This window comes from Coregonus lavaretus, assembly GCF_964263955.1.
Source record: "Coregonus lavaretus genome assembly, chromosome: 25".
Classification (NCBI taxonomy): Eukaryota; Metazoa; Chordata; class Actinopteri; order Salmoniformes; family Salmonidae; genus Coregonus; species Coregonus lavaretus.
This window is the reverse complement of record NC_140012.1, coordinates 18081882-18099804: the sequence shown is the minus strand read 5'-3', so window position 1 is coordinate 18099804 and position 17923 is coordinate 18081882. Positions and strand designations below refer to the sequence as shown.

At 44.7% G+C, this 17923-nt stretch overlaps 1 protein-coding gene across 1 annotated transcript; it reads left to right on the top strand.

Annotated features, from left to right (window-relative positions):
• Positions 1 to 6426: 6426 nt before the first annotated feature.
• On the top strand, positions 6427 to 10216 carry syt15 (synaptotagmin XV; the record flags this gene model as incomplete). Its single annotated transcript, XM_084141459.1, has 7 exons — positions 6427 to 6433; positions 8183 to 8369; positions 8863 to 8984; positions 9090 to 9379; positions 9457 to 9624; positions 9724 to 9832; positions 9912 to 10216. The coding sequence occupies 7 exons, from the start codon at positions 6427 to 6429 to the stop codon at positions 10214 to 10216; spliced, it is 1188 nt and encodes a 395-aa protein (XP_083997585.1).
• Positions 10217 to 17923: the final 7707 nt, after the last annotated feature.

Genomic DNA, 17923 nt, shown 5'->3' with positions numbered 1-17923 from the left:
TTTGAGTGAGTGAGTGAGTGCCTAAGTACATGCATGTGTATATAGTGCAAAGTACAAAGAATACATATGAAAGTAACAACAGTGAATGTTTGGACAGAATATTTTAATACATTACATTGTTTTTTCCATTGGAGATTCTTTACAATAATCCATGGCATCCACACATTCACATATCCATGCTTAGTGTAATGCAGTGCAGGCAGGCAGTAACACAAATTGACATTAAGGGCTGTTTTTTTCTGGGATGATGGACCTATATGTTATTGCAAACCTGAACCGGAGTAGTATCCTTTTTAACCCAACATATTTTTCACCTACTGGCAGATACATTTGAATACTATCGTACATAAATTGTATATAAAGTAGTCAAAAACTACAACACAGCAGTAGGGAGTCCAGTGTTAGGGAGGTCCTTTAGGGTTATTCAGATGCCTCTTTTGCCCTTTAGACTGAACCCTGCCAACCTCCTGTGTTAGTCGCATACAGTCATTGGTTAGTCTTATAATGTTATCATGTCCACCTTCTCAGTGTTCTTCCAGTGTCATTCATTGGGGTTTGAGGAGCGAACGCATCGCTTCAGTGACCTCATCACTCCTCCACTCTTCTTCCTGCTCCGCCCACTCTCACGGTATGACGACTTACGAGACAGCACCGGTGTCCCCTTTTCCTCTGTCTCTTCCCCACTCTGTCCTCCCTCCTCCTGTCCTCCTCCCTTTACATTTCCCTTTCCATCTACTCCTCCCTCGCCATCTCCCTCTATCTTTCCTTCTTCCTCCCTCTCTACCTTTACCTCTCCCTCTGGTTCTCTCTGTATATTTCCTTCTCCCTCTACCTCTCCTTCCTTTCTATCTCCATCTCCTTCTCCCTCTTTTTCTCCCTCTCTGTCTCCCTCTCTCTCTCCCTCTCCTTTAGTGTCAGCCTCAGTCTCTATGGCAGCAGTCGCCACGGTATTAATCGATAGGGGTGTGCTAAGGTTTGCCATTGGGGAAGTTGCAATGGCAGTGGCCTTTTTTTTGGTAGTGACAGGGGTTGACAGGGTAGCGTTTTCCATGGAAGCGGTCTTGCCCTTGGTTGTCATAACAGGGGTTGACAGGGTAGCAGTTTCCATGGGAGGGGTTTTGTTCTTGGTTTTAGAAATGATCTTAACCCTTGATTTGATTTTAGTCTTGGGTTTGGTCTTGGGAGTGGTTTCTGTGTTTGTGTTGTCTGTCCTGGTCTTGAGCTGCAGGTGTTTCTGTATGATAGAATAAGATAAGGTTAGAGAAACAACAGTTAACATATAAAAAACTATGAATATATAGATGCAAATACACTACATGACCAAAGGTATGTGGACATCTGCTCGTCGAACAACTCATTCCAAAATCATGGGCATTAATATGGAGTTGGTCCCCCCTTTACTGCTTTAACAGCCTCCACTCTTATGGGAAGGCTTTCCACAGATGTTCCACAAATGTTGGAACATTACTGCGGGGACTTGCTTCCATTCAGCCACAAGAGCAGTAGTGAGAACAGGCACTGATGTTGGGCGATTAGGCCTGGCTCGCAGTCTGCGTTCCAATTCATCCCAAAGGTGTTCGATGGGGTTGAGGTCAGGGCTCTGTGCAGGGCAGTCAAGTTCTTCCACACAGACCTCAACAAACCATTTCTGTATGGACCTCGCTTTGTGCACGGGGGCATTGTCATGCTGAAACAGGAAAGGGCCTTCCCCAAACTTTTGCCACAAAGTTGGAAGCATAGAATCGTCTAGAATGTCAATGTATGCTGTAGCGTTAAGATTTCCCTCCATTGGAACTAAGGGACCGAGCCCGAACCATGAAAAACAGCCCCAGACCATTATTCCGCCTCCACCAAACTTTACAGTTGCTGCTATGCATTGGGGCAGGTTGCATTCTCCTGGCATCTGCCAAACTCAGATTCGTCCGTTGGACTGCCAGATGGTGAAGCGTGATTCATCACTTCAGAGAACGCATTTCCACTGCTCCAGAGTCCAATGGCGGCAAGCTTTACACCACTCCAGCCGACGCTTGGCATTGCGCATGGTGATCTTAGGCTTGTGTAGGGCTCTTGGCCATGGAAACCCATTTCATGAAGCTCCTGATGAACAGTTCTTGTGCTGACGTTGCTTCCAGAGGCAGTTTGGAACTCTGTAGTAAGTGTTGCAACTGAGGACAGACGATTTTTACGAGCTACGTGCTTCAGCACTCAGCTGTCCCGTTGTGTGAGCTTGTGTGGCCTACCACTTCGTGTTGTTGCTCCTTGAAGTTTCCACTTCACAATAACAGCACTTACAGTTGACCGGGACAGCTCTAGCAGGGCAGAAATTTGACGATCTAACTTGTAGGAAAATAATAAAAATACTATGCCATTTAGCAGACACTTTTATCCAAAGCGACTTACAGTCATGCGTGCATACATTTTTGGAAAGGTGGCATCCTATGACGGTGCCACATTGAAAGTCACTGAGCTCTTCAGTAAGGCCATTCTGCTGCCAATGTATGTCTATGGAGATTGCATGGCTGTGTGCTCGATTTTATACACCTGTCAGCAACGGGTGTGGCTGAAATAGCCGAATCCATTTAATTTCATGTGGTGTCCACTTTTGTATATATAGTGTAAATTGACATGTAGTTGCCATCACCTGAATAGTCGAGCTAGACACACCACAGGCTTAACACACACATACACCTGTTTGACCGCTTAACTACGCAGGGTTAACACGGACACCTCCACAGTTCACACACACCTACACACACACCTGTATGGCCGAGCTGAGTTCCTCGGGGTCCAGAGAGGCTCCGTAAACATCCCAGGTCAGCCCGTCTTCATCCCACTGCACCTGCTTCATACTACTCCTCCTCTTGCTGTGATCCCTCTCTCCACTCCTCCTCCTCTCCTCCTCTTGTACCACCACCTTCAGACAGGACCTCCTCCTCCCCATCTCCCCCACTACGGCAGAGCTGCTCTCCTCCCACGCCGCCTCCTCCTCCCACCCCTCTCTGGGGCTGTCCAGTGGGAACATACTGGAAGAGGGCGACACCAGGTTGGAGTGGGAGCCTAGCGATGACCTCAGGTTCAATCTTGACCCCGGAGGGGACCCCAAGATGGACTGTGAACCTAGATAAGAATTGGATCCCATGAAGGAGTAGGACTGAGGGGGAGACCCCAGATTAGTGTCCGACCCATGATCCTTTAGGGAGCTCTGGAGGGACCTAAAGTTTAACCTTGACCCTAGATGTGACCCCGCCTGCACCCCGACCTCCACCAGCTCCCTCTGTGATGTCATTGTCCCCTCCTCCCTGAACCCTGACCCCTGGGGTAATGATGTCATCAAGTTCATGACCCCTGAGTAGGCGGAGTTACAGGAGCAGCGGGGGCAGCCGTCCAATCGTGAGTCGCTGAGGGAGGAGACTAAACCCGCCGATCTCTGACTTCTGCCAGACGGACAGGTGAGCCTCTGTGACCATGACAATGGCAGGTGAGCAGGAGGGCTGGGGAAGAACACCTGAGGGTCCATCTCCACTTCTTGCTGCTGTACAGGGCTACCCAGGCAAACACCCAGGGGCTGTGTGTTGTTGTTAGGGCTGGCTATGGGGCTAAGGATAGGGGGCTTCTCTCCATAGTACGTCCCCACAGGGGTGCACCCTGGCTGGGGTGGGATCTGCTCACTGCTGCCCCTCTCCTCCAGACCTTCCACACCCTGAGCTCTACAGGAAGGAGAGGGGAAGGGGGAGGGAAAGGGGGAAGAGGGATGCTTGTTGGGGGAATAGGCCTCGTCTGTGTAAGGATTTGGTCGGCATCCTGTAGGGGTCAGGGGTGAGGGTAGGCATGATATTACAGCGAGGGGTGATGGTAGAGGTGAGGTTACAGGTAGGGGTGAGGGTAGGGGTGATTTTACGGGTAGGGGTGAGGACACAGGTGAGGGTGTGTGTGTCTGACAGGGTGTGTCTGTAGTAAGGGGTGACGGTCTGTATTGGAGTTGGGGTAGGTTGTGGCGTGTGTGTAGGGTTGGGCTGTGAGTGGGTGTGTTTAGGGGTGAGGTGAAGGGTGAGGGTGTAGCAGGTGTTTGTATGGAAGACTGAGACTCTGAAGCCAGTCTGGAGCAGCGAGCGGAGTACAGGATGCACGGGGTCTCCTCAGTCATACTCCCTCCCTTCCATATGACCGTCTCTGGTGTGCTACCACCGCTACACACACTGCCGCTACACACACTCCAACTCGCCACACTCTCGTTACTAAGGGGAGATCCGTGCCCGTGTATGTTTTGAGACGTATGTGAGTGTGAGGGTGTGTGTTGTTGTCTGTATTGCTGTAGGGGTGTGAGCTTTGGTGTGTGTGTGTTTGAGGAGGAGTGTGTATTTTGGCTGGCGCTCCGTCTCAGCTCCAGTTTTGCCCACGCCGGGTCTCGCAGATGCGGGTGTTTGGTTGCCATGACTACATCCATGGAGCTCTTGGAGAGGGAGTAGATGGGTGAGCGTTCCTCCTCTTCCTCTTCCTCTTCTTTTCTCTCCGTCCTGAGTCCGCCTGTTGATCCAAAATGGCCGCTGACAGGGGGCAAGTGCTCCGATGACAGACGCCAGTGCCTCGCCATGACAACAACACTGACAAATAGGAAGAAGGGATCAATCAATCTTCCAGCAGTGGCCTGGTTGTTTGTTCTACTCAGGTTGTCTTGTCTTGAAGAAACTGGAGAAAGACTGGAATAAATACATTATTTCATCTTTCTTTCTTTCCCTCCTCTCCCTCTCGTTCTCTCTTCCTCCATAAACCCTTCCTATCAGATGCTCTCTGACACTTCTCTTCCTCTCTGGTAACACACACACACGTACACTGTCCAGATTAGCCTTCGGTAATAAGATTACAGGGTCCAGATTATTAGATTATTTAGTAAAACGTGGGATTGAGCTGAAGTTAAGAGAGCCTTTAGCCCTCACAGGTGACCACTTCCTCCATCTTCCTCCCTTCTGTCTTTCGACTCCCTTCCTTCCTTTCTCTTCCTCTCTCTCCCTTCAATGGAGGGAGAGACAAAGAGAGAGAGAATAAAGAGGAGAAGAATAACAGGCTCCTGGAAACAATTAGAGTCAATTTAGCTCTTTGAATCCTATTATTGAGTTAGCAATGAGAATAAAAAAATTTAAAAACACAAAGCCACACACCCACACTATCTGAGTGTGCGTCCTATGTACATGCCAGTCAGTGTGTGTGAATCTGTTAAACCCTGCAGATGGCTGAGGAGCTTTGTCAGACTCCCTGCTAAACGCCACATCTCTTCTCTCCCCTGTCTCTCTTGCCCAAGCTGAACTCACCTTAGAAATGCTATGAGCCGGTTTCCCACACCCAGATTAAACCTATTCCTAGGAGTAGGGTTAATCTGGGTCCCGGAAACTGACCCTGTACACACAAACACTTACTCTTTCCCAACACTAGGATGCACGCACGCACCCACACAGGTTCAGTATTGTTTCTTACCTTTATAAGTCCACGATGAGCCCTCACTTAATGTCTTCTCTCTCAATTTTGCTCTCTTGCTCTATTCTTCTATTACAGATACTCTGTTCACATTACCTTCCCCTCTCTCTCACACTCATTCTATCCTTTCCTCTCTTTCTCTATCTGTCTCGCTCTATAACTCTCTCGCGCTCTCTCTCTCTGAACCCAAGATGGAGGCCAGGTGGCTAAGTGCGTGTGTGCATGCGTGTTAGCTGTAGCGTTAGCCTTAGCCCTAAGGATTAGCATCTTGTCATCTCATTAGCTGTAGCTCTGCTCTCTCAGACTGACCAATCCCTGTGCAGAGATTCAGTGTGTGGGTGCATGTTTGTGTGCGCGTGTGTGTGCAATGACTATTACTCAGGTGAAAAGTCTAACATTTTCCCCATGGCCCAATAAAAATTATTTGAATTTACTGAATGGGTTGACATGGTGTTGCCTGTGTGTGTGTGTGTGTGTGTGTGTGTGTATGTGTGTGTATATATGTGTGTGTGTGTGTGTGTGTGTGTGTGTGTGTGTGTGTGTGTGTGTGTGTGTGTGTGTGTGTGTGTGTGTGTGTGTGTGTGTGTGTGTGTGTGTGTGTGTGTGTGTGTGTGTGTGTGTGTGTGTGTGTGTGTGTGTGTGTGTGTGTGTGTGTGTGTGTGTGTGTGTGTGTGTTTGTCTGTATCTGTGTGTGGCCTTGAGTCTGTGAGGCCCAGAGTCCTGAAGTTAGGGGTGGGAAGGCAACAGCTGTATCTTACATTCAATACCGTCTGGTTTACAGACTGGAGCTGTGTATGGGAATACACTGGAGTACTACCTTGATTTATATTCAACTTATTCCTACCTGAACCTATATCGTCTGTAGCAGTGAAAAACAGCAGAGGAGAAAGAGAGCAATAATGTGGAGTGTAATGACAGTGTAATGACTGAAGGGTCAAGAAATACAGGGAGAGAGACATGGCTGGTGAGTAAAAATACTGGACAGAACCCAATTCACCCTCTTTCTCCTTCCATTCAACTTTATCTGAAGTTAACTTTACAGTTTTACTCAGAAATAATTGTTTATAGATGTGAAGAATACAACTTACATTATTGTGCACAATTCAGCCAGGCAGAGAGATTGACAGGCAAACAGACATAAAACAGACATACCCCTTGACTTATTCCACATTTTGTTGTGTTAAAGCCTGGATTAAATTGATTAAATAAATACAAATCTCGACCATCTACATACAATACCCCATAATGACTAAGTGAAAATATATTTTTAGATTATTTTGTTGAAAATGAAATACAGAAATATCTCATTTACATAAGTATTCACACCTCTTTGCTATGACAATCCAAATTGAGCTCAGGTGCATTCAATTTCCTTTGATCATTCTTGAGATGTCACTACAACTTGATTGGAGTCCACCTGTGGCCAATTCAATTGTTTGAACATGATTTAGAAAGAAAAATCTGTCTAAATAAGGTCCCACAGTTGACAGTGAATGTCAGAGCAGAAACTAGACCATGAAGTCCAAGTAACTGGCCGTAGATCTCCGAGATAGAATTGTGATGAGGCATATATCTGGGGAATGGTATAAAACAATTTCTAAAGTGTTGAAAGTTTCCAAGAGCACAGTGGTCTTCATCATTGGGAAATTGAAAAAATATGGGACTACCCAGACTGCCTAGAGCTGGCCTTCCGACCAACCTGAGCAACCAAGCAAGCAGGTCCTTGGTCAGGGAGGTGACAAAGAATCAAATGATCACTCTGACAGAACTACAGAATTCCTTGGCTGAGATAGAAGAACCTGCCAGAAGGACAACAGTCTCTACAGCACTTCAACAATCTGGGCTTTATGGGAGCGTGGTCAGACGGAAGCCACTCCTGAGAAAAAGGCACATGACAGCATGCCTGGAGTTTGCAAAAAGGCACATGAAAGACTATGAGAGCATAAGGCAAATGATTATGTGGTCTGATGAGACAAATGTAACTCTTTGGCATTTAATGCAAAGCACTATGTCTGGAGAAAACCAGGCACAGCTCATGACCTGTCTAACACCTTCCCTACCGTGAAGCAGGTAGAGGCAGCATCATGCTATGGGGATGCTTTTCAGCGGCAGGGACTGAGAAACTGGTAAGGATAGAGGGAACAATGAATGGAGCCAATTGCAGGCAAATCCTTGATGAAAACTTGCTTCAGAGTGCAAACTACCTTAGACTGGGGTGAAGATTTTCTTTCCAACAGGACAATGACTCCAAGCATACACCCAAAGCAACGCTGGAATGGCTTTAGAACAAGAATGTGAAAATCCTTGAATGGCCCAGCCAAAGCCCAGACGAATCCCATTGAAAATCTGTGGAAAGACTTGAAGATTGCTGTTCCCCATCGAACTTAACAGAGCTTGAGAAAATCTGCAAGGAAGAATGGTGAAAAATCCCCAAATCCAAATGTACAAAGCTGATACAAACATACCCAAGACGACTCAAAGCTGTAATAGCTGCCAAAGGTGCTTCTACAAAGTATTGACCCAGGGGTGTGAATACTTATGTAAATGAGATCTTTCTGTATTTAAATACATTTGCAAAAATGTGTAAAAACATGTTTTCACTTTGTCATTGCGGGGTATTGTGTGTAGATGGGTGAGAAAGGAAATCAATTTAATATATTTTGAATTCAGGCTGTAACACAACAGAATACTTTCTGAAGGCAATGTATTTCAGATCCAGCAATGTTATTGGCTGTTGGTCTGTCTTTGGGACTCTTCCTCTTGCTTCTGATTGGTGTATCTGTCTACTTCCTGTGGAGGAGGCGCGGCCAAAGACGATACCGGGAAATGGTCACCACGTCAGCCCCCTTCCCAGCGTGCACCACTCCAATTCTCCTGACCAATCAGAGATCCAGGTACAGGTGAGTGTCAGGTCACAGTCCCGCCCCTAAATGCATGTGTGTGTGTGTAGGACTGCATTCCTCTGCCCAGGTATTGCTGACGCATGCCAGATCTTACAACGCCTGGATAGGTATTTTAAGTATCAGCTAACCACATCATATGTTATAGCAATCGGTCAGTCGATGACACAGTCGATGACGTGGCACGCAACCATTAGTTGATGCATGCAACATCTGAGTAGGGGAACGCGACCTATATGTGTGTAAAGAAAAAGAGAGAAATAAGTTAGATAATGGTCGTGTTCCCCTGCTTAGACGTTGCATGCATTAACCAATGGTTGCATGCCACGTCATCGACTGTGCCGTCAGGCACCAGAGTGCTATAACATAGTGGTTAGCTGATACTAAAATAGGTCTGGCATGCGACAGCAATGTCTGAGCAGAGGAACATGACCAAAGCCACTGTGTTATTTGTAGATGTTTTGATAATTTCCTGTGCCTCTGTCTGTGATAGGCCAGATGAGATCCCATTCTTCCTGCCACCCCGATTTAAACCAACTCTCAGGAGCGAGGAGGGGGAGAAAGAGGGGCAGAAGGACTTCAGCAGCACACATCGTGGATCTCTCACAGTAGGGAGTAGGTTAGGAGGGAGGGAGGGGGGGGGGGGGGGCAACACTGTCTGTCTTTCTTCTCACCCACTCCCACTAATTGGGCTACCTTGTGCTACTTCTTCCTCTCTAGGCTGGTATCCAGTAGGTAGTGTAAGGGCAGGTCTGTACTGGGTCCCTGATGTCAGTGAGGTGTCACCCCCTCCTGGTCGCACCGTGCAACTGTGCTTCTCAGTGACCTATCACCACGACAACGAACAGCTTTATGTCTCCCTGCTCCGCCTGAGCAACTTGCCAACATGTTTCTATAGTAACGACACACTGGCAGAACTGCGACTTCTCCCTGACGACCGTCGCCGACATAAGGCCAGGGCCCGATGCAGGGGTCGCGACCCCGAGTTCAACGACAGCTTTGTGTTCCAGGTACACACACAAACACACTAAATTGGTTCCTTTAACTGCCACTAGACAAAATCACCCCCCACACTCTCTCTCTCCAGGTGTCGGGTGTGTGTGTATCTGAGAGTGTGCTCAGTGTGTATGTGTTGAGTGTGGATCGGGGGGGCAGGCACCATGCGGTGGGCAGGGTTCTGTTCCCTGTTGAGGGGGAGCTGGGGGAGGGGGGCAGGCTGCTCTGGAGAGACCTAGAGACTAAGGACGAAACGCAGGTACACACACACACTCAAACATGCATGTACACAATCTCACACACACACACACACACACACAACCTGCAGTAAGTGGCTCTCTTTTTTTCTCTCTGTCAGTGTTCAGGTCTGGGTGATATTCAGGTGTCTCTGAACTACAGTCCGTCTCTACAGCGCCTCAATGTGGTCGTACTGAGAGCACGCAGCCTGCAGATACACACTGACACAGGTGAGTGTGTAAGAGTGTGTGTGTCTGCATAAATGTGTGTGGTCTGTTATCAGGGTGATTGTATGTATTCTGTTTTCAGGCGTGTGTTTCCAGGTGAGCCTACAGATCCACACTCAGGTAGTGAAATCCAGATGGACGCCAGTGGTTAGTGGTGGAGCTGACCCTGGCTTCAACCACAAGATGACCTTTAAGCTCCGCCCCTCTCAGCTCGACCAGGCCTGTCTGAGCTTGGAGCTGATTGGATCAGGCCTTACCCCAGTAGGTGTGGTGGTGCTGGGGCCGTTCATGTATGCCAGGGGGCCTCAGCTTCAGCACTGGACTGACATGGTCAACACACCCAACGAACTGGTCAAACAGTGGCATGGACTGGGCAAGCCCACATAACACACACACACACACACACAGCAAGATACAAATTCATTTAATTGTCAACATTTTTCACCTCTTTCACAATAAATCAATGATTTACTCCATCTTTCTTGTTGTTTTTGTGGTAATTGAGCACTTACAGGAACGTGTGTATAAATGATTTGACAAACACTACAAAAAGAAAAAAATAATGTATTTACAAAACAGATTTTCTCACATAGTTGTGGTTTAAAGGTCCAATGCAGCCAATTTTATCTCAATATCAAATAATTTCTGGGTAACAATTAAGTACATTACTATAATTGTTTTCAATTAAAATGGCCAAAAATAAAGAAAAATTGCTTTTTAGCAAAGAGCAATTTCTCAAGCAAGATTTTTGCTAGGACTGTCTGGGAGAGGGAAGAGTGGGAAGAGGAAAAGTGAAAATGAGCTGTTATTGGTCTATTAACTAATTTACCACATGGTGATGCAACCGTGGAAGGCCAAAACTCCCTCCCAGCTCTTACACTAAAAGGGCATTATCATAATTTGCACAATATTATTCAAACCTCAGTGTGGAAATATATACACTGCCTTCAGAAAGTATTCACACCACTTATCTCTTCCACATTTTGTTGTGTTACAGCCTGAATTTGGTGTCACTGGCCTACACACAATACCCCATAATGTCAAAGTGGAATTATGTTTTTTGAAATGTTTACAAATTAATTTAAAATGAATAGCTGAATTGTCTTGAGTCAATAAGTATTCAATCCATTTGTTATGGCAAGCCTAAATTAGTTCAAAAGTAAAATGTTGCTTAACAAGTCACATAGTAAGTAGGATGGGCTCACTCTGTGTGTAATAATAGTGTTTAACATGATTTTTGAATGACTCCCTCATCTCTGTACCCCACACATACAATTATCTGTAAGGTCCCTCAGTCGAGCAGTGAACCACAAAGACCAGGGAGGTTTTCCAATGCCTCGCAAAGAAGGGCACATATTGGTAGATGGGTAAAAATACAAAAAAGCAGACATTGCATATCCCTTTGAGCATGGTGAAGTTATTAATTACACTTTGGATGGTGTATCAATACACCCAGTCACTACAAAGATACAGGCGTCCTTCCTAACTCAGTTGCCGGAGAAGAAGGAAACTGCTCAGGTATTTCACCATGAGGCCAATGGTCACTTTAAAACAGTTACAGAGTTTAATGGCTGTGACAGGAGAAAATGGAGTTACTCCACAATTCTAACCTAATTGACAGAGTGAAAAGAAGGAAACCTGTACAAAATAAAAATATTAGTCTCCCGAGTGGCGCAGTGGACTAAGGCACTGCATCGCGGTGCTAGCTGTGCCACTAGAGAGCCTGGTTTGAATCCAGGCTCTGTCGTATCCGGCTGTGACCGGGAGACCCATGGGGTGGTGCACAATTGGCCCAGGGTAGGGGAGGGAATGGCCGGCAGGGATGTAGCTCAGTTGGTAGAGCATGGCGTTTGCAACGCCAGGGTTGTGGGTTCGATTCCCACGGGGGGCCAGTATAAAATAATAATGTATGCACTCACTAACTGTAAGTCGCTCTGGATAAGAGCGTCTGCTAAATGTAATTACGAAACATGCATTATGTTTGCAACAAGGTACTAAAGTAAAAGCAATTAACTTTTTGTCCTGAATACAACACGTTACGTTTGGGGAAAATCCAATACAACACATTACTGAGTACCACTCTCCATATTTTCAAGCATAGTGGTGGCTGCATCATGTTATGGGTATGCTTGTCATCGTTAAGGACTGAGGAGTTTTTCAGGATAAAAAAGAAATAGAATGGAGCTAAGCACAGGCAAAATCCTAGAGGAAAAACTGGTTCAGTTTGTTTTCCACCAGACATTGGGAGATTAATTTAACTTTTTGAAAAGAATAATGGGCAAATGTTGCACAATCCAGGTGTGCAAAGCTCTTAGAGACTTACCCAGAAAGATTCACAGCTGTAATCGTTGCCAAAGGTGATTCTAACATGCATTGACACAGGGGGTTGAATACTTATGTAATCAAGATATATTAGTGGTTTATGTTTCATAAATGTTCTTCCACTTTGACATTACAGAGTATTTTGTGTAGATCATTGACAGAAAAATTAGAACTAAATTCATTTTAATTCCACTTTGTAACACAACCACATTTGGAAAAAGTCAAGGGGTGTGAATACTTTCTGAAGGTACTGTACAAGTCGTGATATACTCTACTTGGGTTCCACATTACACTGAAGTGTTTGGCCTCACCCACAAGTAACTGTCATCAGAGCCCTATACCTAAGAATCAGGTTTGAGGAGTTACAGAGGTAACTTTGGTAAACTCTGAGTTCAATTGGGATAACCGGTACCACAAGTGGCTCACCTTTTAGCCAGATACATTTCCATGGCAACGAATCTTTCAGAACAAACCTGATCCGGGGCAGGCTAATTTAGGGCTAACTCCATTTATCCTGAATGAAGTGTCTAAACTGCGAGTTGAGGATCAATGAAATCAGATTCCCTCCCTTTCGCAAAGAATGCGTCATCCCCTTCATTTGAGGAAGATGACTGATTATATGATAAATATTTTATTAATCAAATGTTTGTTTATGTGCAAAAAAAATGCGATGTCAAAATACCTATCACATTACACATGTAGGCCTATTAAATCAGATCAAGCGTTAATCGGCGATAGCAGACACCCGCATAGAGGATGTTTTGACGATGTTGGAGGTGGAAATGCCTCAAGCCATCAAATTGGTGACCAGCTGCTCTTGTGATCAGTGAGGGGTTTCAATTAATCTCGCCTGGGCGATTGTGTAGGTGTGTTTTGCGCCGGCTGAAAGTTGATTGCATTTGATTTGGAGGCGAAGATGGCCCAAAACAAAAGTGACGTTATTAAGCATGTGTAGTAATGAGTACGATTCTGTATTGTCACATGCAAAAGGGATTGCTTTTGATAAAAACGCTTTATCTGCCGTCCCAATTCAAACATTTATTTTATGGAAAACAGATGTATGTTTCTGGATGATGCACATGCTGCCTTGTTGACAACATTCAATTTGAGAAGGGCGCTCCTCCCTGACCACTTTTCGCCTGTTCACGTCACGAGCCATAGACCGGTGCCCAGCGGCTCAGAATAATCGAATCCGCCCAGTGTCACGAAGACGCCACACCCGTCCCACTCACGTTACGGCCCGTGTACACTAGGGGCGAACCGTGCGGTGAAACACCAATTCCCATTCATTTTCAATGGAAGGAAAGCGGTGAGAAGCGGATTTGGCGGGGGATCATTGGGCGGTGCGAACGTGGCATGGAAGGTATTGAAAAAGTTCATAATTTCCCAACTTTATGCAAATCACCAGCGGCGAATGCTGGGCGATAATCAATCATATCGAGTGGCTCCCATGATGAATTTGAAGCTCTGCGACCCAACGCTTCAGCAAAGATTGCTAACAAAAATACTAGGATGGAAGGAAATGTAAGTAATTATAATTTCATAACGAATCATGCAAAACATTTACAGTTGAGAGGAATATGTTAGTTAATTTAGAGACAAACGATTATAGGGCTGTCCCCAACTAAAAAAATCTTAGTGACCGAAAGTCGTCTGTTCTTCGACCAATTGATTGGTCTAAATTTTTTTACGTGTATTTTTCTTATATAGACAGTGGCATGCATTCATGGAGGCCAAGGGAAGCCAGGCTTCCCCAAAAAATTGACCAAGAAAAAAAACTAAAAAGCATATCAAATAATTTATCTTTCGTCTCTCTGTGTTTTCATTATTTTCCTTCAATTCGCAAGAGCCTGAATGTATCTCACCTGAGAAAGCATCCGAGATGGCTAGCTAGCAAGCTAAAATTGGCCATTTCCTTAATTAGTCATGGATGGAGATAGGGATTTGGTTTTACATCATTCTCTGTACTGGCCAACATGGGCGGTGTGTTCAATAGGGCGATATGGGCGACGCACTGCCAAACGGGAAAAGGAAGGGATTTTTTTTCTAATCAATTATATCATGGCAACAGTAGTTCAGTGTTCACGTCTGATCTGCCAGCCACTAAATGTCCAATCAGGCTAAAGTCGTGCTTCAAATGTCCCCGCCCGTTTTGGGGCGATTTCAGTCAGGTTGAAAATCGCCCAGAAGTCTCTCATAGCCTCTAATGTAAAATATTTTTTTTTCAAATTTCTGAGCTTTCAATACATTCTCTATGGGTGTCTGAGGGCTTGCACTTACGCGCTTTCGTCATACGTAACGTAACGTAACCATGAACGGCAGACAGCAACGCTTGGACAGCGACTGGTGTAACCGACATGCACCATCTTTCAGAAAAGATTAAGAAAAATGAGCTGTCAAAGACCCACATTGATAGCTGTTTGAGATTGTCTGCTTTGGTGAGAGTGAATATTGCCACTCAACTGGATGAGGGATACAGGCTAGCTGTCCGCCGCCACAACGATGAGGTTAGCAACAGCAGAGTCGTGAACACTGTCTACGAGAATCGAGACGACCTCATAGAATGTTTTGAAGCCATCCGGACGGGTTCATTGGGTTCATTTGACCAGCCCACCGTACCAGAAGCTACAGAATAAGGACATCGATGCTGTCTTTATCAAACGTGCCCTCGACAGCTTCGCAAGCAGTGTGCAGGCCATAAGGTAAGATAAAGATTAAACAATATCATTCGATCTTTCTCAAAGCAGAGCTTTATTTGAAAATGTATGCATGAAAGGAGACTGCATTTGTGTTTGAAATTACATTATTGTCATTATATATGGCCAGTGGTGTAATCTATCTTATTTTATATACTATGTGTACTGTACAGTGGTGCTCATAAGTGTATGAACACATTCTAAAGCTGACTAAAAAGAGGAATAAAAAAATAAACAAATCTGTTCATGTTCATTTTTACAAATCTATACAATTGGCCAGAATATGGTTGTTCATATTTACAAATCTATACAATTGGCCAGAATATGGTTGTTCATTTTTACAAAGCCATACATATTGTTTATGCAGTGTTGAGGAATGTGAAAGAACACCCTTGATTATTTTTACTGTGATAACTTATTTTGCTTTTGTAAGCCAACACTTTTGAGATCAGTCAATAAATGCTTCTGGTATTGACTTATATGCTGCCCCTGTCTTCATGTTGTTGCTGGACATATCTTTTTAAAAATGTGTGTAGGTCACCTAAATCATCAGAAAAATTGCCCCTCCTGATAATTTTTTCAGGAGCCGCCACTGCTGGCCAATGATTATAACGGTGATTCTGATCCAACCATAAATTCATACATTGTGCCCCTGGACTGAGAGAATGGAAGTTCAATATGTAGCTAATGTTAACTAGCTAACGTTGCCCAAGAAAGGAAGTTAGGCTAGCAAGCAAGCATTTTAACCAGGTAGCCTAGGACAACATAAAACTAAAGAGTGTACTGTATGACGTTCATAGACCATTTCGTCAAAATGAAAGAGAGGAGGATGTCATTGGCATTTCTCTACAAGTAGGGCGAGTCAACATGTTTTTTCTACTTGCACGCACACACACACATCAGAACCATGGTCAGCCACATCCTATTTAGCTTACGTTGATTAGACTAAATTGTTTTTGGTATCTTTTAGTTGTCACTGTTTTACACTATACATATAGGTGATTTGAAGATGTTGAAATGTTGAAATGGTATTTGAATAGTGGAGGCAGCTCCTGTTTTCTTTGTGACTTGCGGTAACTCACTGTCAGGTGTAGTCCGAAAATGTGGGAAACATTAACTTGCTTGACCATGCTGTAGGTCACGTAACTGTTTGTTACATGCAATAGGCTATGCTTTGTGGACATCACCTGACAGAGGTTGCTCTCCGGTTTTGTGATGGTTGAATTTATTCTTCTGACTGTCTCGGCCTTAGGCCTATATACAGTATCACTGGCCGCAAGGCATATGAACTACAGTGCCTTGCAAAAGTATTCATCCCCCTTGGCGTTTTTCCTATTTTGTTGCATTACAACCTGTAATATAAATGGACGTACACAAAATAATCCAAATTGGTGAAGTAAAATGAAAAAAATAACTTGTTTAAAAAAATTCAAAAAGATAAATAACGGAAAAGTGGTGCGTGCATATGTATTCACCCTCTTTGCTATGAAGCCCCTAAATAAGATCTGGTGCTACCAATTACCTTCAGAAGTCACATAATTAGTTAGATTGCACACAGATGTACTTTATTTAAGTGTCACATGATCTGTCACATGATCTCAGTATATATACACCTGTTCTGAAAGGCCCCAGAGTCTGCAACACCACTAAGCAAGGGGCACCACCAAGCAAGCGGCACCATGAAGACCAAAGAGCTCTCCAAACAGGTCAGGGACAAAGTTGTGGAGAAGTACAGATCAGGGTTGGGTTATAAAAAAATATCAGAAACTTTGAACATCCCACGGAGCACCATTAAATCCATTATAAAAAAATGGAAAGAATATGCCACCACAACAAACCTGCCAAGAGAGGGCCGCCCACCAAAACTCACGGACCAGGCAAGGAGGGCATTAATCAGAGAGGCAACAAAGAGACCAAAGATAACCCTGAAGGAGCTGCAAAGCTCCACAGCCGAGATGGGAGTATCTGTCCATAGGATCACTTTAAGCCAGACACTCCACAGAGCTGGGCTTTACGGAAGAGTGGCCAGAAAAAAGCCATTGCTTAAAAAAAATAATAAGCAAACACGTTTGGTATTTGCCAAAAAGCATGTGGGAGACTCCCCAAACATATGGAAGAAGGTACTCTGGTCAGATGAGACTAAAATTGAGCTTTTTGGCCATCAAGGAAAATGCTATGTCTGGCGCAAACCCAACACCTCTCATCACCCCGAGAACACCATCCCCACAGTGGGGATGTTTTTCATCGGCAGGGACTAGGAAACTGGTCAGAATTGAAGGAATGATGGATGGCGCTAAATACAGGGAAGTTCTTGAGGGAAACCTGTTTCAGTCTTCCAGAGATTTGAGACTGGAACGGAGGTTCACCTTCCAGCAGGACAATGACCCTAAGCATACTGCTAAAGCAACACTCAACTGGTTTAAGTGGAAACATTTAAATGTCTTGGAATGGCCTAGTCAAAGCCCAGACCTCTATCCAATTGAGAATCTGTGGTATGACTTAAAGATTGCTGTACACCAGCGGAACCCATCCAACTTGAAGGAGCTGGAGCAGTTTTGCCTTGAAGAATGGGCAAAAATCCAAGTGGCTAGATGTGCCAAGCTTATAGAGACATACCCCAAGAGACTTGCAGCTGTAATTGCTGCAAAAGGTGGCTCTACAAAGTATTGACTTTGGGGGGTGAATAGTTATGCACGCTCAAGTTTTTTTTGTCTTATTTCTTGTTTGTTTCACAATAAAAAAATATTTTGCATCTTCAAAGTGGTAGGCATGTTGTGTAAATCAAATGATACCACCCCCCCCAAAAAAACATTTTAATTCCAGGTTGTAAGGCAACGAAATAGGGAAAATGCCAAGGGGGGTGAATACTTCGCAAGCCACTGTAACAGGTTATAGAGCAAACAATGCAATTATCACAACACATAGGTTGTAATATGGCAGTTCTTTCTGGCTTGGCTTCCCCAGTGATTTTATCCATACACCGCTACTGTATATAGACACACCCTGTGTTTTTAATAAAATCAACTATATATGTATTGACCTTGTCTGATGCTTTAAGTGCACTGTTTGATGAAAT